The following is a 25,042-nucleotide window of genomic DNA, read 5'->3' as shown; positions in this document are numbered from 1 at the left end:
CAAACGGGGCCCACAATTTAGCATTTCATCTTCTGGGGTTAGGTTTTTGGATGTTTAGGGTTTTCCATTGTTTCTCAACAGTAAATAGGCCTTCGAGCCTCATTGTAACACAGTTCAGAGGCATGTAGCCACCACATCTCTTCTCAGAGATAAGCTACCATTGCCCTAGCTGTTTATTTCCATTTTCTGTTTGTAAGCATATCTCAGTATTTTACATTTATGAAATGAAGTATTATTTCCGCTGCATCTTTGTGTTTATGGTTATCTATGTAATTTGTTGTGTTCCTGTTTAAATCTGGATCAGTGGTATCAGAGGGGTCTACTTTTTTCTCTGTTTTTCTTTGTATGTCCCCAACGAGGTCGGGACATAAGGAGTTAGGGCTTGAACTGGTCAAACCTTTGTAAGACCAGCCTCGCAAATCCCGACGGCCTCCCATGGCGGATGAAAAGAAAGATGAGGGGGCAGGAGATCCTATCAAAATCTTGCTCGAAGAAGCCCTCGAGCGACAAAGGAACGCGATGATGGACAACGTTGCCCAGATCCTTCAGCGGCTGCCCAGGGGCGACGCATCAGCTTCCAACAGCTACTCTGGAAACGCCACACCGTTTAAGGTACAAGTTAATTTTGAAATCCCCATATTCGAGGGTCAGATAGATGTAGATGCCGTCGATAAATGGTTAAATATGCTAGAGGGTTATTTTTTTGTTCATAATTTTCCAGTCAGGAAAAGATTATTTTTGCTCTTCTCAAAGCAGCTTCCCACATCAAGGACTGGTGGGAAACCTACTGCGAGCAGAAGGATGAAAGTACCGACTCACTATTTTTAGCCGCACCCACCTGGAATTCATTCCGAGATGCCATCAAGGAGCAATACTACCCTGTTAGAAGCTATGAGGATCAATACATAAAATGGACCACGCTGCGGTAGGGAAGGGACCAAGACGTGCCAGAGTTTACCAATATTTTCCATACCCTTCGCACAAAGTTTGGTATCAAGGATTCAGAGCAGCATTTGATACTCAAATACCGCGGCTGCCTGCATAAGTACATCTAAGAAGAAATAGAATTCCTTAACATCTCCTCGCTCGACACGACATACCGATATGCCGTCAAGGTCAAGCAAAAGTTTAAACAGAAGAAGCGAGACTTTGGATCTGCGAATCTGAAGCAAGGGAAAGGTGCCCCCAAACCGCAGAACAAAGGACAAAGCCAAGGTGGGGTGGCCCAAGACAACCCACCAAAGCTGCAAGCAAAGAATAGCGCCGCGAAGCTGAAAAAGGACACGAGAAAATGGTGTGAGTTCCATAAGAGCCCCACTCACAACACAAGTGAGTGTCGGGCCAAGCAGTCATTGGTGGCTCAACTAAAGGTTTCAGAATTAGATGCATGTTCCAACTCTGAGTCAGAACCCGACAAGGGGAATGACAAAGGGAAGTAGATTATCGATGCGGAGCCCAACGCCATCGTTGCCACCACGAAGATCCAGAAGGAGGAACCCAAAGATCCAGAGGAGGAGGAGCGTCTCTTCCACTCTCAGAAGTGGGTAAAGGGATCCCCGCTACAGTTCATTGTCGATAGCGGGAGTCAAAAGAACCTCATTTCGGTAGAAGTCATGAAGTGGCTGGGATTACCGACCACAACACATCCACAACCGTACACCATCGGGTGGCTCCACCAAGGACGGGATCTTTGTGTGAGCCAGCAGTGTCGCCTTCCATACAACATCAAGCCCTTCACGAATGAGGTATTGTGTGACATTGCTCCCCTTGAAGTTTGTGATGTATCATTAGGACAACCATACTTGTGGAAGCGACATGCTGTGTATGAATCAAGGCCCCGTGCTATTATTATTACTTTGGGAAATAAGTTGTACGGGATACCGGAGGTAGCATCGCCTACCGCCATCTCTTTAGTTACTGCAAAACAATGCAATAAGCTCATTTCCAAACCGGGAAATTTATTTTCCTGATGATACGCCCTCAAGGAAAGAAGAAGACGGATGGGACTTGGAGACTCTGTATTGACTATTGGGCACTGAACAAGATCACTTTCTATAATAGGTACCTGATCCCACAGATTAATGACCTCCTGGACCAACTAAAAGGGGCAAAATATTTCAGCAAGATCGATTTGAAGACATGATATCACTAGGTACCAATCGAACCCTCCGATGTGTGGAACACTGCCTTCAAAGCCAAGGAGGGCCTTTTCGAATGGTTGGTTATGCCTTTCAGATTGACGAATACTCCTGCAACCTTCATGAGGCTAATGGATGACATCTTGTGGCCATTCACCAACTCATTTGTAGTGGTATACTTGGATGACATCATAATCTTCATCCAGATTTGGAAATAGCACCTCCACCACGTCCGACAGGTTCTCCAAACACTGTGGCAACACAAGTTATTTGCCAATTTGGAGAAATGCACTTTTGGCATGACCCATGTTTAGTATCTGGGATACATTATTGATGAACAGGGGTGCATGTGGATCCAACCAAGATCCAAGTCATTCGGGATTGGCCCTCTCCAACCACTCTAACAGAGCTCCGCAACTTTCTAGGTCTTGCCAACTTCTACCACAAGTTCGTGTTGGGATTTTCTCATATCACTTGGCCCTTGAGTCAAGTCACCAAGGGAGGAGCGAAAGCAAAATTCTTTTGGTCTGAATCTCAACAGAAGGCATTCACAGAGTTGAAAGATCGCCTCTGCTCGGCACTAGTGCTCGCATTGCCAGACTTGCAACAACCATTTGAGGTCGAGACAGATGCCTCTGACTATGCTATTGGGGCAGTCCTTACTCAACACGGGCATCCAGTGGCATATCACAGTGAGACACTTTCAGACACAGTTCGGAAGTATCCCACTTATGACAAAGAGATGTATTCCATTGTGCAGGCATGCCGACAATGGAAACATTACATTTTGGGGAAGGAAACGGTCATCCACACAGACCACCGACCCCTCTAGTTCATACAGACCCAAGGGAAATTGCAGAATGATCGCCATCAGAAGTGGTTCCATTTGAATATCAAATATAAGAAGGGCAGCACCAGTAATGTTTCATATTGCCTCAGTCGACCACCAATCATGTCATTAACCACCATGCTCAACTCTTGTGGGCACAAGACTTCTGATTGGCCATTTCTCTACAAAAGCGACCAAGAATTCGGCCACACATACCAGACACTCTTAGAGGGTCGACATGTTCCAGATTTTCAACTCTGGGATGCCTTGTTATGCAACCTAGGTCACCTTTGTGTTCCTTCAAGCGAGCATGCCAAGAGGATTTGGGAAGCACACTACAGCCGGGATGCTGGGCATTTTGGGGTTGAGAAAATGGTGGCAGTACTGCAGAAGTATTTTTATTCGCCGAATCTTCGACAGGATGTCGGGAAGTACATCAGGTCATGCACTGCCTGCGTCATTGCCAAACCGACCGTCAAGAAGTAAGGCCTCTATACCCCGCTGCCTACCCCTAGTCGACTTTGGGAATCCATCTCCATGAATTACATGTTAGGCCTTCCTTCCACTAAGCATGGAAACGACTGTGTTTTTGTGGTCGTCGACAAGTTCTTGAAGATGGCGATGATGGCGGCCTGCAAGAAGAATATCACAGCAGAAGCCTCTACTAAACTCTTCTTTGAACGAGTGTGGGTACACTTTGGGATCCCACAGTCTATCATCTCAGGTTGGGACAACAGGTTCCTCAGCACATTTTGGTCCAGTCTCTGGTCGATGCTGGACACCAAACTCACTAAGTCCACAACCTTCCATCCTCAAACTGATGGCCAGTCAGAGGTTGTCAACAGGATGATTGTACACATTCTGCGTATCTACAACTCAAAGCATCCACGCACATGGGACGAGGGCCTCCTCTATGTTCAACATAGCTACAACCGAGCTCTCCACAGTTCGACTGGCCACAACCCTTTTCAGGTGGGCTTGGGATTCCAGCCACTATGTCCCATTGATGTGGCCATGCCATTTGCAACTACTCACACAGATTCAGCTCATGTCCAGTCCGAAACAGATAAGGCAAACAACTTCATTGAGCACATCCAACATATTCGCCAGCAGGTCCATGACATTCTGGAGAAATCAAATGCCAAGTACAAGCAGCGACATGATCAACATCGGGTGCCACACAAGTTTCAGGTGGGCGACAAAGTCTGGTTGCATTTGCAAAAGGAATGCCTTATCAGAGCCTATCGGAAACTCAGACCACTCCGATATGGTCCTTACACCGTTACCAAGGCTGTGGGAGACAATGCATTTGAGCTCAACATTCCCCCATTCCTTGGCATACACCCAGTGTTCAATGTGGACCGCCTTCGGCCATACTTTCCACCATTACTAGACACATCTGACATTGCAGAACAGCTCACACCCACAGAGTTAAATCCAGATTGTGTAGAACAAGCTGCAACTGATCGAATCATGGACACACAAATCAAGCACACTCGCCAGTAGAATATCCAACTGTATCGAGTTGTCAAAGCAGGCCAACTCCTTCACCAGGGCAAGTGGCTCACCAGGGACCAAGTTCAGCAGAAGTTTCCTCATCTCATGGAGGAACTCAATGCAATGGGGACCATTGCTTCTTAAGGGGGGAGGAATGATCCAGGTGGATATTGGTGGCCACCCGCCAAGTCCACTTGGACCCCCACCATTGTTTCTTTCAGCTTTTTAGTTTCCTCAATTGTAACACAATTTACTATTTTTAACAGTTTTTCGGGTCTTGAACTTCCGGAGCCGTTTTGAGGCCCTAAACGATGTTTTTTGGGAAAATTGGGAGAAACATGGGTCCATGGACCGATACTGCTCTTCCCAAAGTTGTAGTTCTTGGATAGATCTTTCTAATGAGATATTGTATGCGTCAAACGGAGATCGTATGCCAAAGTTACGACCCCGGGAAGTTGATGTACCAATTTACCCAAATGGGGCTCACAGTTTGGCATTTCATCTTCTAGGGTTAGGTTTTTGGATGTTTAGGGTTTTCCATTGTTTCTCAACAGTAAATAGGCCTTTGAGCCTTATTGTAACACAGTTCAGAGGCATGTAGCTGCCACATCTCTTCTCAGAGATAAGCTACCATCGCCATAGCTGTTTATTTCCATTTTCTATTTGTAAGCATATCTCAGTATTTTACATTTATGAAATAAAGTATTATTTCCATCGCATCTTTGTGTTTATGGTTAGCTCTGTAATTTGTTGTGTTCCTGTTTAAATCCGGATCACACTTATCCACTGATAGATCATGAAAAACATAAATTAGCTAGATGTGAGCATGGACGCCAACCTCATCATTAGTTAGCAGTTGCCATAATAGATAGAATGTAAGAATAATTAATGAATGTTTAGGATGGGGCGTGACAATGGGGCTTCGAACATCACATCCTTTTTAAAGCATCTTTAATTCTATATGATAATTTCATATCTCAGCCACAGTGAAAACTATCATGGAAATGGCTTATTAAAAGACCTTCCATTGTCCAACATCATCACCCCTTGTTCTAAATATACACCCTTGTTAGCTAAGGATTTAGGCATTGCATTAAGATGCCTTTTGACATGAAATAAGTCAATAGTTTCAAATTTTGCGAGTTGGAGACTTATTTTGTGTAGAACGAAAGCTTGATTTTGATCAAAGTTTTATTTGATCTTGCACATCTTTTGAATTACAGTTATCGAGTCTCCAAAGCCTAGTACATGTTATATTTTCCTTGATATTTCTAAGTTTAATCCTTGCCACAATGCTAGAAATTCAGCCTGGTTGTTCTTTGAAATTACCAATCCCTAAGCGTATTGAATCTCCCTTTCTTTATGGGGAAAAAAATAACCCCTCCTGCTCCTGCCTCCCTGGTAATACTATACATTATTATTTATCGAAATAATAAATTATATGTAAATCAACATATAGCCATCATATATTAAAAACCCACATATTATATAAGTATTTGAACCACATTAGATAACATTTATTTTAAACCTCCAAATGAAAACCCATCTAACAACTTATGCTTGTGTTGTGTTATAAACCAGGGGGGTTTACTTGCTATATTACCCAAATTAAGGTAGGGGTTGGGGCTGCGGTATCTATCTTCTGAAGCATCCCGACATTAACCAAGTCAGCCCGCCCGAGGGCATCCGCCATTTGGAGTTACAACATCCAAGTTTCGGCATTGACTTGTCAACTTGGCTCGTGGCTCATCTAAGCCGCCGGGGTATCCCATGACCTAAAAAACGCCAAGAAGTCACGAAGACCACAAGCTTGTTGGTTGTCATTTAAAAAAACAATTAATTCACACCAATTAACGTCCAAATGCAAACAAACTGATGACTGAATTTGTTAATGTGTTGACATATTAATTATTTTCAAAGATAATTTGTTGTTGAGATAAAAGAAGACGAAGACAGGTCGCCACGTAAAAATGAAGTGTCAATCTCTTCAATTCTGGTGTTGCAGTGATTACAAAGGAATTGTGTATGTGTGTGTTGCAAAACTTAAGTAAAGACATGCTTTTAAAGGTTAAGGTAAAAAGGCAGACAAGTTGCGCTGAACAGTTTTAACACAACGTCGCCATGGAAGCCATTCCTCGAGACAAACTCATAATGCATTGTTTAAAATTGCCGAGAGCCACAAACCAACATGATTCACAAGACAAGGATTTATATATCATTTAACAAAAAGTCTAACACCAAATCTAGCACTTTTCCTTCCTCTTATTCCCCTTCCACACACATCCTCACTTCTATGCCTCCTCACACTTCTTACATGTTTGGTAGATTAATTTTTCTTATTTTTTTTTTTAGAATTTATATATTAATATATAATGAAATATTCTTTAATATATATATATATATATATATTTGTTAAAATAATAAATTATATGTTAAAATAATGTTATAAATTAGATAGGTTAAACTAATTATATATATTATTATTTATTAAAACAATAAATTATTAGGGCATTTATTATTTGGAGTTACAATGTCCAGGTTTCGACATTGACTTGTTAGCTTGGTTTACGGCTTAGGGTATCCCACGATCTCAGAAAACATCGAGAAGTCGCTAAGGCTATAATTCCACTGACTATCCTTTAATGAGGGCACTGCAAAAATAATTAATTTATGCCAATTAACATTTGAATGCGAATAATTCGATGACAAGATTACTGAATGTGATAACGTATTAATCAATTTAAAAGAAAATTTGTTGTCCAGAAAAAAGAAGGCAAAGATGGGTCGCCACACAAAATTGAGGTATCAATCATTTTGAATTTGGTGCTACAGATAATGTCGAGGATGTCTTGAAGTGAACACAAGGTGAGGCTAGTCCATCCATCTGCCTCTTTTCTTTTCTAAATACCATTTGATGATGGTTGATATGTCTTAAATCAATTATGGAAAATTGAAGTTCAAACTCTATATGTCGCGCTGAGTAGTTAGCGTAATCATCCACTAACAACCTTTTTTTTATTATATAAATTCAGCGTAATCATCCACTAACAACCTTTTTTTATATATATTCATACCAACAAGTTGTTGAACAAATCAATGTAGTCGAGAGCTAAAATAAAGATGCCAATTGATGCAAAACATTTCCTAAACCATTTACCAGTGAATCCATATGTCAGGCCCATAGGGCTTTTCAATCGCAGGATATACCTTGACATCACAAAAGTGTTGTGAAGACTGCAAACCGCGAATGTCATTTAACATGAAATTATATTCAACAAAAACCACAACGGAACATTGTTATTTAAAATAAATATTAAATCACGAAGTGGGGTCCCCAACCTCAAATAACCACTGATCGGTAAAGAAAATTGTTTATATATATATATATATATATATATAAAACATGAGTAACATGATCACAAAAGATGTAATTCTTGATTTGACGGTCATAAATATGTGGATCACAGTTTAATAAACAATAGTTACACTAATACAAATAATACAAAATAGATCACAATCTAATAAACAATATTTTTTTTAACCATAATGAATCGAAAACTCTTTGGAGTAAATCTCGTAGCTACCACTATAATCCACAAACCAAATATACCATAAACTTATAATTCAATATAAGACCAAAATATCTAGAGACTACCAAAAGTGAAACCAAAGATATGAAACTCAAAAAAAAACTCGTAACTTTCCAACTTACCCACCCTAATAAAACAACCACCCATCCATCATGCATCCATCATGGGAACTAATAAACAATAATTATCGCTCATACAAATAATGCGAGATAGATTTTGTATATATAGAAGGCTACGCTCGTACAAGTCTATTCTAAAAAGGCCTGCTTTGCAGCCATTTATTTTCTTGTGTTTTCCAACTCTTCAACAGTAACAGTGCGTGAAGAAGTTTAACGAAAATATTCGGACCGATTGTCACAAAAACAGGCGACCGCTGGTATCTTGCACGCCAAGTAAGTTAATCGAAATATTTCTCTTTTCCAGTTTTGTGAAAAGATTATTGCTCAGGTTTCGCATCCTAAAGCCGTCGAAGGGTTTATTGTTTGAAGATCTGTGTAAGCCAAGCCAACGGCCTGATTGTTTTCCGCAAATTTTGATGTTTACGGCTTCTGTTGATTTATTTTATTTTCCTTTTTCCTGTAAAGTTTTACGTATTGTCTCCGCACAGCATCTTTTGTAAAGATACTTTCCTTCGTCTGTTTTGGATCTTTTGGACATAGTTTGCCCTGCCGACCTCATTTAGGGTGTTATATTTATGAATATAAAAACGTAGGGTTTGACATTTTCGCTAACATTTATAACTGCAAATTAACTCTCTGAAGCGAGCAATTTATATTTTGTGCAGTATTGTGTGGTTACTTTTTTAAAACCACAGAAGATTTTCATAAACAGATGTTTGCGTAAATTCTGTCCAATTGTTTTGCAAATGGTTTTTATCCTAATTTGTGCCGCATTCGGAAGCAGCTCTTATTTTTTCTTCGGTTGAGTGCAGGAATTTTGTTGCTTGAACTTTTAGCTCAGATAACCTAATTCTGGTGTTGGCAGGTGAAAATTGTCCCACAGGTGAAATCTATTCTGAATCAGAAAACAAGGGTTTTGCCTGTTTTTATCGAGAGAATGTCGAGTAACAAGGATGAAGCAGCTCAAGCAGCGGCCGATCGGATCAAGGCTGCTGCATTGGGTGCTGCGAAGGGTCTCAGCCGTGCGCAGGCTGAACGAGCAGCGGCAGCAGCAGCAAGGAATGTGAATGCTTATGGCCAGAAAGAAGAAGGTCCAAGCCGATGGCAGGAACGGAAAGAAGCTAAGCGACAGATGTATTTGATGAGTACTGAGAAGGCTGTGAAATTGGGGGTTAGGAAGGATTTGAAACCCACAGCTCCATCTGGGAGTGCTGCCCAGCAATGCCAGAAATGTTACCAAACGGGCCATTGGACTTACGAATGCAAGAACGAGAGAGTTTACATGTCTCGCCCCTCCCGAACACAGCAGCTTAAAAATCCAAAGCTTAAGATGAAAATTTCTGTTTCGTACGAGCTGGACAACCCCGACAATTCTCAGAATTCGCTGGGCTTGCAGCATAGTCGGTCGGAGCGATCGACCTCCCTTAAGCTGGACATGAATTTCAAAAGCAAGAGCAAGAGCAAGAAGAAAAGCCAGAAAAAGAAGACAAAAAGGAAGGGAGATTCCGATGATAGCAGCGACAGTGATGTGAGTGAGGCATCTGTATTTTCAAGCAGTAGCGAAACTTCTTCTGAAGAGTCAGACTCTGAAACTGATACAAGTTGTAGTGAGTCTGGGTCTTCCGGAACATCTTCAGAGTTTGATTCTGAAGAGGAGCGAAGGAGCAGTAAGAAACATAGAAAGAGAAGGTATCGAAGGTATAGCTCATCTGAGAGTGATTCTGGTTCCAGTTCTGATTCTGATTCAGATTCAGAAGACAGCCGCAAGAGAAGAAGAACGCATAAGAGGAGGCATCACGGTAGACGATGAGGTGATGATGCATTTAGTTATGGTGAAAGTGCCATTTCTTTGGTATTATGGTTTGGGACGACGAAATATTGCAACATGACGGTTATTTACTTTACATGCTAACTCTTATCTATCGTTAAGGGTAAAATCTTGAATTCTGTTTACTATGTTTGTATGAAGTTTACTGTGTTATCAATAACGTATTGCTTATGGCTTTATAATGCAATTACAATCTGCTATCCTGAGCATCAGCCTTCAATTGAATTTAATATAATTACTATAAGTACAGTTCACCTGTGCATCTGTTCAAGCCTTTTTTAAAATGATCACGCCTGTTGTGTCTATTAATTGATTTAATTCAAGATGTTTCTCTTGATGAATCTTACTGAGAAAATATACTGGAGCAGACTTCCATTAACTGAACCCCATTTTACTTCATTTTGCATTAAGTTCCAGGTAATTGATTCTAGAATGACTTGAGCAAAATTATCCTAGTGTTTTCAGACCCTACCTTACAAGGCATTAGCATGAGCACAGTCAAAAGTTCAGGTGTGGAGAATAGCATTGCGCCCCCATATTCTTGACTGTAGAGCCTTTCATATCATTGTGTTCTGTTATTTTTAAAACTGCTATTTTAGTACTTGATGACTACTGGGTAGACATAAGCAGAGGCATTTGCTGGTCTACTAAGCAAAGATTGTAACATGAATTTCCTCCCTTTTCAGGTTTATTAACATCAGAGCAATATGGGTTTTTATCTTGCAAATATGTTTCATTTTCTATTTAGAATATTCCTATTTAGTATTTAATGCTCATTCTTTTCGCTGTTGCTATTTTTTATTCTTTTAGCAGTTTCTTAGATGAAACTGATTGTTTCCTTATTCTACATAGAAACTTGATGTTTCTATTATGGTATCAGAGCCAGAAAAAGAGACTTCTTGAACAGTTATTCTCTCTGCATTCTAATTTCTCGAGGTCTTTCTTTCATCCCTTTCTAAGGTCGAGCCCTCTGTAAGCCAGGTAGCCTTCACTGAGTCTTAGCCTCGGCTTTGCTCATTGTGATAAAAGCTTACAGTCGTCTATCTCGATACAGAATTGGATTCTTCTCCTGGATTCTTATCCTGCGTCTCTGTCGTGTTCTCATGCAGCAAGATCTCCACAGAATTTAAGGACAGGACGTGCAGTCATATTCAAATTCCCCTTGCTATTTATCAGGTTTTTCCGATTCTCCAGAACTGTTCTGCGGGCGTTTTAGATCGGATCTAGTGGGATCTCGGGCCCAAATATCGGCTTGAGGCCACTGCGTTCATTCATAAGGGTTTCGTGCAGCGGCGGCGGCCAATCCGTGGCATCGAGAAAATCCGCAGAATCTGACGGGATCGAGACCAAAGCGGGATCGTGGCAGGTATTGAGAAATATATTTACAGCTCCTCCGCAATTAAATTGGCGAGGCTTCTAAGCTTGTTCTTAAGCTTCCGATCAGAACGAAGGCAGTTTTATGTAAACTCTACTGTTCAAAACAGTGAATTCCCAGGATATTTCTGACTGGGGTGCTCAATTCCCGACGCGTCCAAAACCGGTGCATGACAAATCGTTGAAGCCGAATAGTGAATACGCAGAATCGTCTGTGCCTCGAATTTTTTCCGTGAAACCGCTGTTGATTTTTCCTTTGCAACAAATCTACGAGTTCTGTAGAGTTTGATTCTTGATCCCAGTTGACTGTCTTGAAATTTCCTCGGCGTCGGGAATAAAGGAAGGCTGTCTTGTATACAGTGAACCCGACGTTATCAGCGGGATCGGTTTATTATCAGCGTTTTTTTGGGACGTGGCTCGTTTTATGGTGTGCGTGTTGCCGCTTTTGGGACGTGGCTCGTTTTATGGTGTGCGTGTTGCGGGCGGCTCCCTCTTTAATCTTGCACCATCGATATATTTAACCTGCAGGTTTTGAGCCGTGATTCAATATCTATCTCTCCAGCATTAAGTGTTGGCTCGTACAGTCAACCCTCTTCAGCTGTCGGTTCAACATTTTTTTGGTCATCCCGATGTTAACACAGCACTGTACGTGTTAAGCAAGTTTTCTGATCCGTGGGTTATTGCAGTAAGTTTTCTAGTTTCCAGCACCTGTCCAAATTTTGTCCAGTACAGCCGACATCTTCATTGAAATCCGTGCCAGAGTTTTTTTGCTGTATTTTGTGTCTTGAGAAACGTGCAAATGGCCACGCTCACCAATCTGATGTTAGAAGGAAATCAACGCTTTAATGGCAGCAACTATAACATTTGGAAACAAAGAATGTTGACCATTTTTGAATACAGGCGTCTTGATCAGCTCATTTTGGGCAAAGAGCTTCGTCCCGGTACAGCTGGTACCGATCAAGATAAATTTGATGATCGAAATCGAGAGGCTGTTATGCTTCTCAAGCTCTCTGTCACTGATGATCAGTTTCCTTCTGGCAAGTTAGCTGCCGAGATCTGGGAACAGTTGAAAGAACTGCACGAGACATCTGACAAAAGCAGAGCTTTTTTTCTCAAAAATCAGTTGTTCTCCATAATGATGGATGAACATATGTCTCTACAGGAACATCTCAACAAAGTTAAAGACATTCGAGATCAGCTCGAAGCCATTGGTCGGACCATGGAGGAAGAAGATATGGTAGTCATTACTTTGAAAAGTCTACCAAAATCTTATGAACACTTCATAGAAACACTCAACATTACCACCACAAATGTTGATCTGAAGTTTCCAGACTTATGCACCAAACTCCTGCAACAGGATCGGTGGAAACAGCAGTTTGGCAGTGGTGCTTCATCAGTGTCCTTGGAAAATGCATTTGCTGCAAAATATCAGTCCTCTCAGTACTTTCAGCAGAAAGGCTCTTCTCAGCCTTTTGATCATGCTAGGAAGAAAAGTGTGCAGTGTAATTACTGTCACAGGTTCGGTCACATGAAGAAAGATTGCCGACAGAGGATTGCTTCTGAACAGAAGAAACAGGGAGGGCCCCATCAGACAGCAAATGTTGCAGAACATTCTGAGCAGACAGATTCTGCCTTTTACGCCTTTATGGCTAAAAGGTCTTCAGATCATGTTCCTTCCTCTGCCTGGTACATTGACTCTGGTGCATCACGCCATTTCTCTCACAGGCGTGACTGGTTTATTGACTTTTCACCTTTCAGTGATTCCGTGGTATTTGGCGGAGGTGAAAAGTACACAGTAAATGGCAGAGGTACAGTTCAAATCCAGTCTGGTGGACGCACACTCATCTTTCTGAATGTATACTATGTTCCTGGTATGGAAATTAATCTGCTGTCTGTCAGCCAGATTATGAGGAATTCTCCTCAGCTTGATATAGTGTTCAGTGCACACAAGTGCTCCATCATTTACAGGGAGACTAGTCTAACAGTTGCTGTTGGCCTAGAAGACCATGGTCTATTCAGACTACTTGACACTGGTGACTCTCCAGAAGTGGCTCTAGCAGCACGTGTGTCTCTCCCATCAGCACTCTATGGCATCAGCGATATGGGCATCTAAATATGCAGTAACTCTCTCAGCTCTCTCGGGAAGGACTTGTGTCAGGATTACCTGATATACAGACTCAGCAGTTGGGGGTATGCAGCGCCTGTCAAGCGGGAAAGCAACATCGGTCTTCATTCAAGGATGGAGAATCTTGGCGCGCATCTAAGGTACTCCAGTTACTTCATGCTGATATTTGTGGTCCTATGAATACAGCTTCTATCACTGCTTGCAAATATTTTTTACTTATTGTTGATGATTTCAGTAGAAAGATGTGGGTGTATTTTCTCAAAAATAAATCTGATGCACTTAGTACTTTTCAGAAGTTTAAAACCATAGTTGAAAAAGAGTCTGGCTGTAACATCATGACCCTTAGGACCGACAATGGGGGGGAATTTTGTTCTTCAGCTTTTGCCAACTTCTGTGATATTCATGGCATCAAACGTCAGTTAACCACACCCTACACTCCTCAGCAGAACAGTGTTGTCGAGCGTCGCAACCGCACGGTTGTTGAAATGGCTCGTTCCATGTTACAACACAGGAGTGTTCCAAACAAATTCTGGGCTGAAGCAGTATTTACTGCTGTTTATCTTCTTAACCGATCACCTACTTAGGCTGTTAAAGGGAAGACCCCTGAAGAGGTTTGGTCTGGCCGTAAGCCTAAGATCAGTCACCTCAAAGTATTTGGCTCAGTTGCATACGTTTGGATTCCACCTGCTAAGCGCTCTAAGTTGGATTCCAAAAGCCAGAAACTCATGATGACAGGTTACAGTGATCATCACAAGGCCTATAGACTGATAGATATAGCCACCGGTCGTCTTAGCTTCAGTCGGGATGTAGTATTTGATGAAGACAGAGGTTTCTTTCAGTCTTCTTCCTCTGAGCAGTATTCTGAGGATCAGCCTCACAGTGTTCTCCTTCCGGTCGGTCCACCTGATGGGAGGGATGATGTAGCATCAGTATTTGATAATACTCTATCTGAGCTTCCTCCAGAAAATAACCCTCCTCTTGCTGCCCTTATTGCTCTTGAGACCTCTCCACCTCCTCCTGATATTGGTTCCTCTACTCTTCGGCCTAAATGGTGGGCTAAAACCATTGGTGATCTCCGAGATAATGAGCTTCTTGAAGGTAGAACTTCTAGACATAAGAACAAACAACAATCTACAGTCAATTTTGCTCTTATGGCTAACCTTCACAGTATCTTTGAGCCTCAAACCTATTCAGAGGCTAAGGGTACATCTGAGTGGGAACAGGCTATGGAAGCCGAATTCCAGAGTCTTCAGAAGAATCACACCTGGACACTTTCTGATCTTCCAGCCGAAAAAAAGCCCATAGGCTGCAAATGGGTGTATAAAGTAAAATACAAAGCTGATGGAACCATAGACAAGTATAAAGCTTGTCTTGTGGCTCGAGGGTTCTCACAGAAGGAAGGCATCGACTATGAAGAGACTTTTGCTCCTACAGCCAAGATGAGTACCATAAGGCTTGTTCTTGCCCTAGCAGCTCAGTTCAATTGGAAAGTTCATCAGATGGATGTAAAGAGTGCTTTCCTAAATGGTGATCTCCAAGAAGAAGTCTACATGACGCAGCCTCCAGGCTTCAAGGTTGCTGGTCAAGAACAGAAAGTGTGTCGATTAGCTAAAGCAATCTATGGATTGAAGCAAGCTCCTCGGGCTTGGTACATGAAAATTGATCAGTACCTGACAGATCAGGGTTTTCAGCGGAGCCCATGTGATGCAAACCTGTATGTCAAGCATACTGGTGATGATATCTTGCTTGTGGTTGTCTATGTGGATGACCTCATCATTACTGGCAGCTCTGCACATTTGATCCATGGGATCAAACAAGATTTATGCAGAACTTTTGAGATGACAGACTTGGGACTTCTTCATTACTGTCTGGGGGTTGAAGTTTGGCAGATTGAAAATCATATTTTTCTCTCTCAGTCCAAGTATGCCAAAAATCTTGTGGACAGGTTCAGAATGCAGGATTGCAAACCTGCCACGACTCCTATGGAACCAGGGCTCAAACTTTCATCACAGTCATCCTCTCCCTTTGTGGATGAAACTTTATTCAGGCAACTAGTGGGCAGTCTCATCTATCTTACTGCCACCAGACCTGACATCAGTTTTGCAGTCAGCTATATTTCTTGATTTATGTCATCTCCTAAAGCTGATCATTGGATAGCAGCAAAGCGTGTGCTACGATATGTGCGTGGTACTTCTGATTATGGCCTCCTATATACTCGCAGTTCCAATCCTATACTCAGTGGTTACACTGATTCTGACTGGGCCGGTTCGGTTGATGACCGTAAATCTACAGCTGGGTATGTGTTTAGTCTAGGATCCGGTGCTGTTACTTGGACTAGTAAGAAGCAACAGGCAGTGGCTCTCTCCTCAACAGAAGCAGAGTATCGGGGAGCAGTTAAGGCATCCTGTGAGGCAGTTTGGCTTCGACGTATGCTTGCAGATATGCATGTTTCCCAGACTGGGCCTACTTCTTTGTTTTGTGATAATCAGGGAGTTCTCAAACTTGCCAAAAATCCGGTCTTTCATGAAAGAACAAAGCATGTCGAAACTCATTACCACTACATTCGCCAGCTTGTTGAAGACGGCTCAGTTCAGTTGCAATATGTTCCCACAACAGAGCAGCCCGCTGACATCTTCACCAAGCCTCTTGGTCCTGATAAATTTGTCAAATTCAGAGGGTCTATTGGTGTTGTAAAGAGATTGAGCATTAAGGGAGGGTATTAGAATATTCCTATTTAGTATTTAATGCTCATTCTTTTAGCTGTTGCTATTTTTTATTCTTTTAGCAGTTTATTAGATGAAACTGATTGTTTCCTTATTCTACATAGAAACTTGATGTTTCTATTATTGTAAATATCTCTGTACTTTTATTGAGCTTGACAAAAGCATGTCGAAACTCATTACCACTACATTCGCCAGCTTGTTGAAGACGGCTCAGTTCAGTTGCAATATGTTCCCACAACAGAGCAGCCCGCTGACATCTTCACCAAGCCTCTTGGTCCTGATAAATTTGTCAAATTCAGAGGGTCTATTGGTGTTGCAAATAGATTGAGCATTAAGGGAGGGTATTAGAATATTCCTATTTAGTATTTAATGCTCATTCTTTTAGCTGTTGCTATTTTTTATTCTTTTAGCAGTTTCTTAGACGAAACTGATTGTTTCCTTATTCTACATAGAAACTTGATGTTTCTATTATTGTAAATATCTCTTGGTCCTGATAAATTTGTCAAATTCAGAGGGTCTATTGGTGTTGTAAATAGATTGAGCATTAAGGGAGGGTATTAGAATATTCCTATTTAGTATTTAATGCTCATTCTTTTAGTTGTTGCTATTTTTTATTCTTTTAGCAGTTTCTTAGATGAAACTGATTGTTTCCTTATTCTACATAGAAACTTGATGTTTCTATTATTGTAAATATCTCTGTACTTTTATTGAGCTTGAGCTTGCTCATAATCTATTGAATTCATTGGACATTCCTTTAGTTGTGTCTATTAATTGATTTAATTCAAGATGTTTCTCTTGATGAATCTTACTGAGAAAATATACTGGAGCAGACTTCCATTAACTGAACCCCATTTTACTTCATTTTGCATTAAGTTCCAGGTAGTTGATTCTAGAATGACTTGAGCAAAATTATCCTAGTGTTTTCAGACCCTACCTTACAAGGCATTAGCATGAGCACAGTCAAAAGTTCAGGTGTGGAGAATAGCATTGCGCCCCCATATTCTTGACTGTAGAGCCTTTCATATCATTGTGTTCTGTTATTTTTAAAACTGCTATTTTAGTACTTGATGACTATTGGGTAGACATAAGCAGAGGCATTTGCTGGTCTACTAAGCAAAGATTGTAACATGAATTTCCTCCCTTTTCAGGTTTATTAACATCAGAGCAATATGGGTTTTTATCTTGCAAATATGTTTCATTTTCTTTATCCTCACGAAACCATGTTCTTGTCATAGCTTGTACCAAAGAGGGTTTTCTCTAATCATAAAGTGATTCTTTCATCAATTCATATGTATGTTCATCGGATTGCTTCAAACTCATAATCTCCATTTGAAATAAGTAAAAATAGATCTTGGAGTGGCTACAGTAGGGGCATTGTAGGTTTTTGCCTACTTAGTGAATTTTGTAGCATGGTTCATGACTAATCACGTCATTAGGCTCAAGGCATTTGTAGCCCTAGTTTAGGAAAAATATTGTTAGCTTTATGTATTTTTTGAGAGAGGTGTTCTCTTGCAACATCTTTACTATGGTGCCCTTTAGCAAATGCATATAGTAGTAATGAGTGTGGATGAGGGTGAAGTGGTTATGATGTCAAATATGTATAGCAACTATGTTCATCCTTCCCTTGATTCCTTTGTTGGCCCAATGTAGGATATATTTGGTGAATATTGTATGTAGCACAACCCATTATTGGTCTTGTTGGTATGCTTGAGATGCTTGTAGCCCTAGTTTAGTAAAAATACTATTAGCTTTATATATTACTTAGAGGTGTTCTAATGTAGTAGCATTTTCAATTTGGTGCCCTTCAATAGAAGTGTATAATAGTGATGATAGTGTAGTTTATGAGCTGTAGCAAATGTGTTCATTTTTGCCTTTGTTGTTGTGCCTAGTAGAGATTGCGGTGGATGCTGGTGTAGTAGAGATGACCTCTTGGAGAGGTGACCATCAATGATATGGATAGAGATGGAGGGCACATGTTTGGCTATAATGTGGATGTGCTAGCTATGAAATATTTAAACTATTGCAGCAACTAGAAATTATTCTTCTAACTGATTAAAATTAAGAGCAATTTATTTGCTACGACAAATAACAAATAAAATCACAATTGCAATTTCACCATGAAAACGCTGCGGAAAATAAAATGCTGGAAACTGAGAAAATGTTGGCACACACAATAAAATTGATACAATTATTTATGGTGATATAGTTATTTTTTGGACAATTGTCCCTGGAAAAACTTAATGTGGGAAAATCAATGCAGCAGATGAGTGTTTTATTATTAGGCAGCAGTAGAATTCTGAGTACAATCTATGGATGCCCAACGTGTTATCCAATTAGCAAATATATGACAAAAATAATTAGGGAGAAAAATTCTCTCACCTCACAAGCAATCCCGATACTGATTCCCTTTAAAAATCTGGTCGTCCAAACTCTACGTTGGCCCTTCTGTGCTGCCTCTGCTCAGACCCTCACACGTGTGGCTGGAAAACCCTTTCAGACCAAGCCATTCTGCTTGTCGTTTTGTTGGAGATGACTCTTTGGACCTCTGGAAGACTTTCCCAGTCTTTGTAAGTTGAATCGATCTTCCTCTTAGCTAAATTGAACTGCTCTGCCGAAACTTCTATGCAACCCCTGTGCAACTTCATTGTGGAATACTCCTATCACTTGTTGCTGCCTCTCTGGGTTTGGAAACCCTCCTTTGGACTCACTGTCTCTACCCCTCACCGTCTCTGCGTCCTCTCTGGCTCGAGTTCTCCTTTGCTGAATCATTGCAACTAGGAAAGTTTGATCTTTTCCAAGAAACTCAATCAAGTATATTTTGCTCCAACTCCATCAACCTCTTATAATCTCTTGTTAGCTCACCAATGACCATGATTAAAACCTCATCAATGACTAAGATCATCTCTGAGTCGATCCATGTGAGTTTTCTGGAGAATTTTCACCTTTCTCAGTTAAATCTTATTAATTAATCAGTTTCCCAAAGTTAGACTTAGACATTTTTAATTATTGATCAATTAATTTAATTGAGTTGTCTCTAGGTGGAATTTCCAAAAACGATTTATGGGTTTTTAAGAAATCATGTGCTTCAACCTCTCCACAAAGTTTGAGACTAGAATACCATATGATGCTACAAAAACTATCACTAGCCTTAAGAGAATTCTAGATTTAACTTTTCTTTAATTAGAGATTGCCGTCAAGTTTTCTTTTTGAAAATTGGATTAGGGTTTTTCTTTTCTAATTTGGGCATCGTCAAAGATGGAATATTTTTTGTATTTTCTTGTAACCTTCTTCATCTTCAAAAGAATCTTAGGGTTGTAAGTGATCAATTATTTCTAGTTTTGAGTGAGCTATTGTATTGTTTTTTTTTAATTATAAGAAAATAAAAATGTGTTTTTGAGATGGAAAAATCTATAGTTCATTGTTCGTATTTTTAGTTAGCTATGTGTTTATCTAGCATATAAATAAATAGTTGTATGAGTGCAATAATTTATGACTTTCTAATGTTTTAGCTTTTAGGGATTCTTATTATGAATTAATAATTAAACATGATTTTAAGGCCATGCTTCAAAGATCTTACAAAGATTCGTGAATGGATAAATGTTTGTGAGAGAGTTGTACGATGATATTAGTAGGTGTGATGCCCTAGTTTTAGTGGTTGAAGTTGATTAGAACCTCCTAGAGAAACTAGGCCTTCTGATGAGTTCTTGGTTTAGATACCCATGATCTTCCAATGATTGGAAGGTTGTTTTTGGTGGAGTTTGATCTTTGGAGGAAAGGCTTATTGCCCCTAGTGATCCCATGTTATTTATAGAGCTTAACAAGTTGGGCAAAGTGGGGAATCATTCTTGATTTGATGAAATATCCTTTAATCACTTAAATTGTGGAGAATAAATTTGTAAAGGACATGTTTAAAGCCTTAGTTTATCTTAGAGTGAGAAGGTGCTTGGAGAATGCTAATGAAGAACAAGCTTATTGACAGTTGCACAAATGACATAAATACGATGGCCAACTAGCTAATGAAGATCATTGAGTTGAGACATGAACTTGTTGTTATTGGGATGATGTTAAAGATGAGTTAGTGCCTATATCACTAAGTGGTCATCATATGCCATGTTTGTTTAGGGTGTTCAGGGAGAAGTTTTCTACCTTTTAGAAACTTAAGGATGATTTCATCCAGGAGGAGACCATACTAGACTTTGTTACGATGATAATGGTGGAGATTGAGTATCTAGCTCTCATTGGGAGAATTACAAGGAGGAATAATTAGATTCATTGGGGTGAGAATTATAAGGAGAGAATTAGATTCCTGGGGGTGAGAATTATATGGAGGAAAAATTAGATTCTATGGACAAGGGGATTAAAGACAGAAGTTAGGTGAAGTGTTTCAAGTGCTACAAGTTGGGTCAATATGCATCTTAGTGACTTGAGAGGAAGACAGATAAACAATAGAAAATGTAAATTGTAGGAGGTGTAGAAGTTTCAATCAAAGTGGATGAGTTAGCATTTAGACTTGGGACAATTATCTCCATGGTATTGTGCCTTTCCATCGGCTCTATTTTTGGTGTGGGGAGGTATGTGGACAATGGAGTTTCCAAACACACGATCTTCAACAAGAAGGCATTTGACATACTCCAAGGAGTCAAGGATGGCATAATGTTGAGTTGGGGCAATGGTGTTCCTGAGCTAGTTTATGTCTTGTATGCTCTTCCATTAATGAATGATATTGTTTTGATTTCTTGCATGAGAGATCTATAATGTATGGTTGAGTTTGATGGTCAATAGGTGATCATTACAAAACTCAACCTTGAGCCTAGTTGGGTTTTGAGTGGAGGAGTTCAAGATAGTGGCCTTTACAAGCTACTTGTTTTGGTAGAGCAGGTATGAAAAGATACCATAATGGAGTGTCTTATTGTGCAAGGCTCGATTGACCTTGGATGCCCCTTGGGACAATTTTTATCCCCCATGTCAGGCCAAGAGGTAACTCAAATGAAATTGTGTTTTTCCATTAAGGTTGATCATAGATATATATATGGAGGGAGAGACTCTTGGGCTTCATCTCCTAATGCCTCTTCATATTCCTATTCTCCTTATTTTCTATTTACACTATTTTACATATATTCACCCAATCCCAATGATTAGGTGTCAACATTTCCCCCTTAATCTAAAGGGATGTTGGTGAGTCCAAGCATCGTTTTGAATCTTTGGAACTTTTCTCTTCCAAGCACTTTCATGAAGATGTGTGCAATCTGCTCAGTTGTGGAACAATGGCGTAGATGGATTGTCTTGGCCTCAACATGATGTTGAATCAGATGGTATTTTGTATTGATGTGCTTCATTCGATCATGGAACTTTGGGTTATTGGTCGACTTTATTGCAGAAGTGTTGTCAATCATGAGTGGAGTTGAATACACTTGTTTCACCTGCAAATCTTCCAAACTTTTCCCGAGCCACACAATTTTCGTTATTGCTTCATCTACTGCCACATATTCTGCCTTAGTTGTGGAATTTGTTGGAACTGATTGTTTGCATGACCTCTAGGAGACAGCGCTTGATCCAAGACTCATAACATAACCTGAAGTAGATACCCCAGTTTCTTTATCTCCATCGAAGTCTAAATCATATTATCTAATCACGGTGAAGTTGCCCACCTGTGTATGCTTAAGTCCAAAGTCTTGAGTTCCCTTCAAGTACTTTAGAACTCTTTTTGCAGCAGACCAATGTCCCTCACAAGGTTTTTGCATAAACCTGGAGAGGACTCCAACAACAAATGAAATGTTTGGTCTGATAGTAGTCAAGTAGTTGAGACTTCCTATAAGCTGTCTATACTTTGTTGCATCCTCAAATTCTTTTCCTTCAGTGGATGTGAGCTTTAAGTTCTGTTCCATTGGCGTAGTCAAAGGATTGCACTCAACCATGCCAAACTTGTTCAACAAATCTCTAATGTACTTGTGAGAGAGAAATATAAAATTCGGATGTTGAGTTACTTCAATACCAAGATAGTAGTGAACATACCCCAAGTTTGTCATTTCAAAACCTTTCCTCAATTCCTTCTTTATGGATGCAATATAACTCTCATTGTTCCCTGTCATCAAAAGATCATCTACATACACCACAAGCTATACAACTTCTTTGCCAACTTTCGTGACAAACAAAGTTGCATCATCAAGATCATAATGTTTGAAGTTGAGTTTCAGAAGATGCTTAGTTAACTTCTCATACCAGGCTCGCGGTGCTTGCTTGAGGCCATACAAAGATTTTACAAGCTTGCATACTTTGTGTTCTTGACCCTTCACAACAAATCCTTTTGACTGGGACATAAAAACTTTCTCTTTTAGATCTCCATTCAAGAAAGCAATTTTTACATCCATTTGATGGACTTTCCAACTGTTCTGAGCTGCTAAGGCAAAGAATGTCCTGATGGTAGCCCATTTTGCTGTGGGGGCAAAAGTCTCCTCATAGTCGACCCCTTCCTTTTGTGCAAAACCTTTTGCCACAAGCCTGGCTTTGTGCTTGTCAAGTGAGCCATCAACTTTATACTTGTTCTTGTAGACCCACTTGTAGCCTATTGGTTTGGTTCCCAATGGAGAATCAACCAGCTACCAAGTGGCATTCTTTATCAAGGCATCATACTCTTTTTGCATCGCTTCTTTCCATTCATCATGAGAAGCGACTTTTTTGAAGGAAGTTGGTTCAAAATTTGTGGACAATTTCAGTTCACAATCATAAGAAACATCCATATCAACAGGTGAATTAGAATCGTCTACATCATCTCCATCCTGTCTAGTAGAGCTCCTTGTTCTTGTCTTTCCAACCTCATTAGGATGAACACTTTCAAGTGTCTTTGTCAGCCATTTTGGAGGACCTTTCTGAGATGGCCCATCCTGCTCAGTTGACTGAGTTGGGGCTGAATCAAGATTTAGTCCCCCAATTCTGTTAATCACATCACTCAAAGTGTCATTTGGACAAGTGATTGGAGCTTCATGTGGGGGAGAAAATGCTTCAGAATAAGATTCCACAGATTGATCCAGTATAGGAATCCCCCCTTCAAGACGTGGAATTTCATTATCAAATTCTTAAAAGGATTTTGCATGTCTAACTCTATCCAAGCAATCAAGCTGCTACTCAACAACATTGTCAACCTTGGAAGATTCAAGAAAGATCACATCTCTAGATACTGCAAATTTCTTATTGACTTCATCATAGAGATGGTATGCGTTGGAGGTATTTGAATACCCCAAGAAGATACACTTACGAATCCTTGCACCAAGTTTGTTTCTTTGTTCCTTAGATATCAAGGCATAACAAGTGGAACCAAAGACCCTGAGATGCTTACTGAAGGAATGTGGCCATACCACATTTCATAAGGAGTCTTGTTTCTAATAACATTAGATGGACACTCTTGAAAAACATCATGGAACATACCATATTTAAGATTGTCATGTTCTTTCTTTCGGCTAATCCGTTATGTTGGGGATGTTTGATGTTTGATCCTATGTTGGCGAAGATAGTTTTCAAATTCATTTGAAGTGTATTCTTTTCCATTATCAGTGTGAATAGAGCCAATATGAGATTGTGCATCATTTTAAATCAATGCGTGAAAGTTCTTGAATGTTTGAAAAGCATCAGATTTGTTCTTCAATAAATAAACCCAACACATTCTCGTGTAGTCATCAATAAATGTCATCATATATTTATTTCCATTTGCAGAAGGAATATGCATTGGGCGACACAAGTCTGAATGAATAAGTTCAAGTTTTCTATGTACTGAATGTGAATCATGAAAAAACTGATTGTTGTGCTTTCCTAAGATACAAGCATCACATTGTTTAAGTTTCCTAGGAATTGTAGGCAAACCAGTAACACCACTTTTCTTCAACATACGAAGGCTGTCATAATTCAAGTGTCCAAATCTAGCATGCCATAAAAGACTTGATGGAAATGTACCTTCATCATAATGAGAACTGTATGAGAAGTTCTATGCACGAGCAAAGGTTCCTTGCAACTTCATAAGTCTTTCTTCTTCTATCCCTGTCATGACAAGTGAGCGATCTGATGCTTTTCTGACCTCAACCTTGCCATCAAACATATAAATGGAGTGTCATTGCTCGTGGATGTGGACCAAAGACAATAAGTTTCTTCTTAGCTCCTAGAGATATAAAACATCATGTAGAAGAAAGTCTGGAAGACCAGGGAGTTTGAGCCTGATGGTGCAAAGCCTTGATGGTTTGAGTTTTGATTTGTCTGCAAAGTATAGTGCTCCATTAACATTGTCAGTAAAGTCTTCAAAAAAATCTCTTCTAAAAGTCATGTGGCAAGTTGCCCCTGAATCAAGCAACCAATCATTTTTCCAAGAAGCAAGTGAAGCATTAAATAAGTCTTCAGTTACTCCAATATTGCAATGTGCCACAACATAGTGAGCGGATTCGGGTGCTTTACCTTTCCCTTTGTCATTGGTTTTACCTTTGGAGTCATTTCTTTCCTGCTCAAAATTGTCCCAACTTCCAGGGCAACTTACATGTGGATGCATCATGTCCATCTCTATTGCAACGTATGCAATGAAGATCAAACTTTTCTCCTTGGAATTGTCTGCCCCCCTTGCCTCTAAAATTCCTTCTTCCTCTTCCTCTTCGACCACCTCTTCCTCTAGAAGAATCTTGTGCATGATTCTTCTCTCTATGTGCAAGATACAACTTCTTCAAAAGACTGAGGAGTTGTCTTCTTCCCAAAATCCTTCTCTCTCTCAACAAACTTCTTCTCAAGGGAGTCAAAGGTAATCTCCTTGAGGTTTCCACTTGCTTGCAATGACTCAAGATAATTTG

General features: G+C 40.2%; 1 protein-coding gene across 3 annotated transcripts; it reads left to right on the top strand.

The window, feature by feature from the left end:
- Nucleotides 1-8,291: 8,291 nt before the first annotated feature.
- LOC149247352 (uncharacterized) lies at nucleotides 8,292-10,255 on the top strand. 3 transcript variants are annotated; one of them, XM_089458179.1, is made up of 2 exons: nucleotides 8,292-8,446; nucleotides 9,039-10,255. In XM_089458179.1, the coding sequence occupies exon 2, from the start codon at nucleotides 9,111-9,113 to the stop codon at nucleotides 9,981-9,983; it is 873 nt and encodes a 290-aa protein (XP_089314305.1). In that variant the 5' UTR covers nucleotides 8,292-8,446; nucleotides 9,039-9,110; the 3' UTR covers nucleotides 9,984-10,255. The 3 variants fall into 3 exon arrangements, with proteins under 3 accessions (XP_089314305.1, XP_089314306.1, XP_089314307.1); XM_089458180.1 differs by having other exon boundaries at nucleotides 8,308-8,548; XM_089458181.1 differs by lacking the exon at nucleotides 8,292-8,446 and adding an exon at nucleotides 8,741-8,762.
- Nucleotides 10,256-25,042: the final 14,787 nt, after the last annotated feature.

Source organism: Pinus tabuliformis, chromosome 7, assembly GCF_031772625.1.
Source record: "Pinus tabuliformis cultivar Carrire ecotype Pingquan chromosome 7, CPIR1, whole genome shotgun sequence".
Taxonomy (NCBI): domain Eukaryota; kingdom Viridiplantae; phylum Streptophyta; class Pinopsida; order Pinales; family Pinaceae; genus Pinus; species Pinus tabuliformis.
Note: the sequence above shows the minus strand (reverse complement) of the source record. Positions and strands in the feature narration are given on the sequence as shown.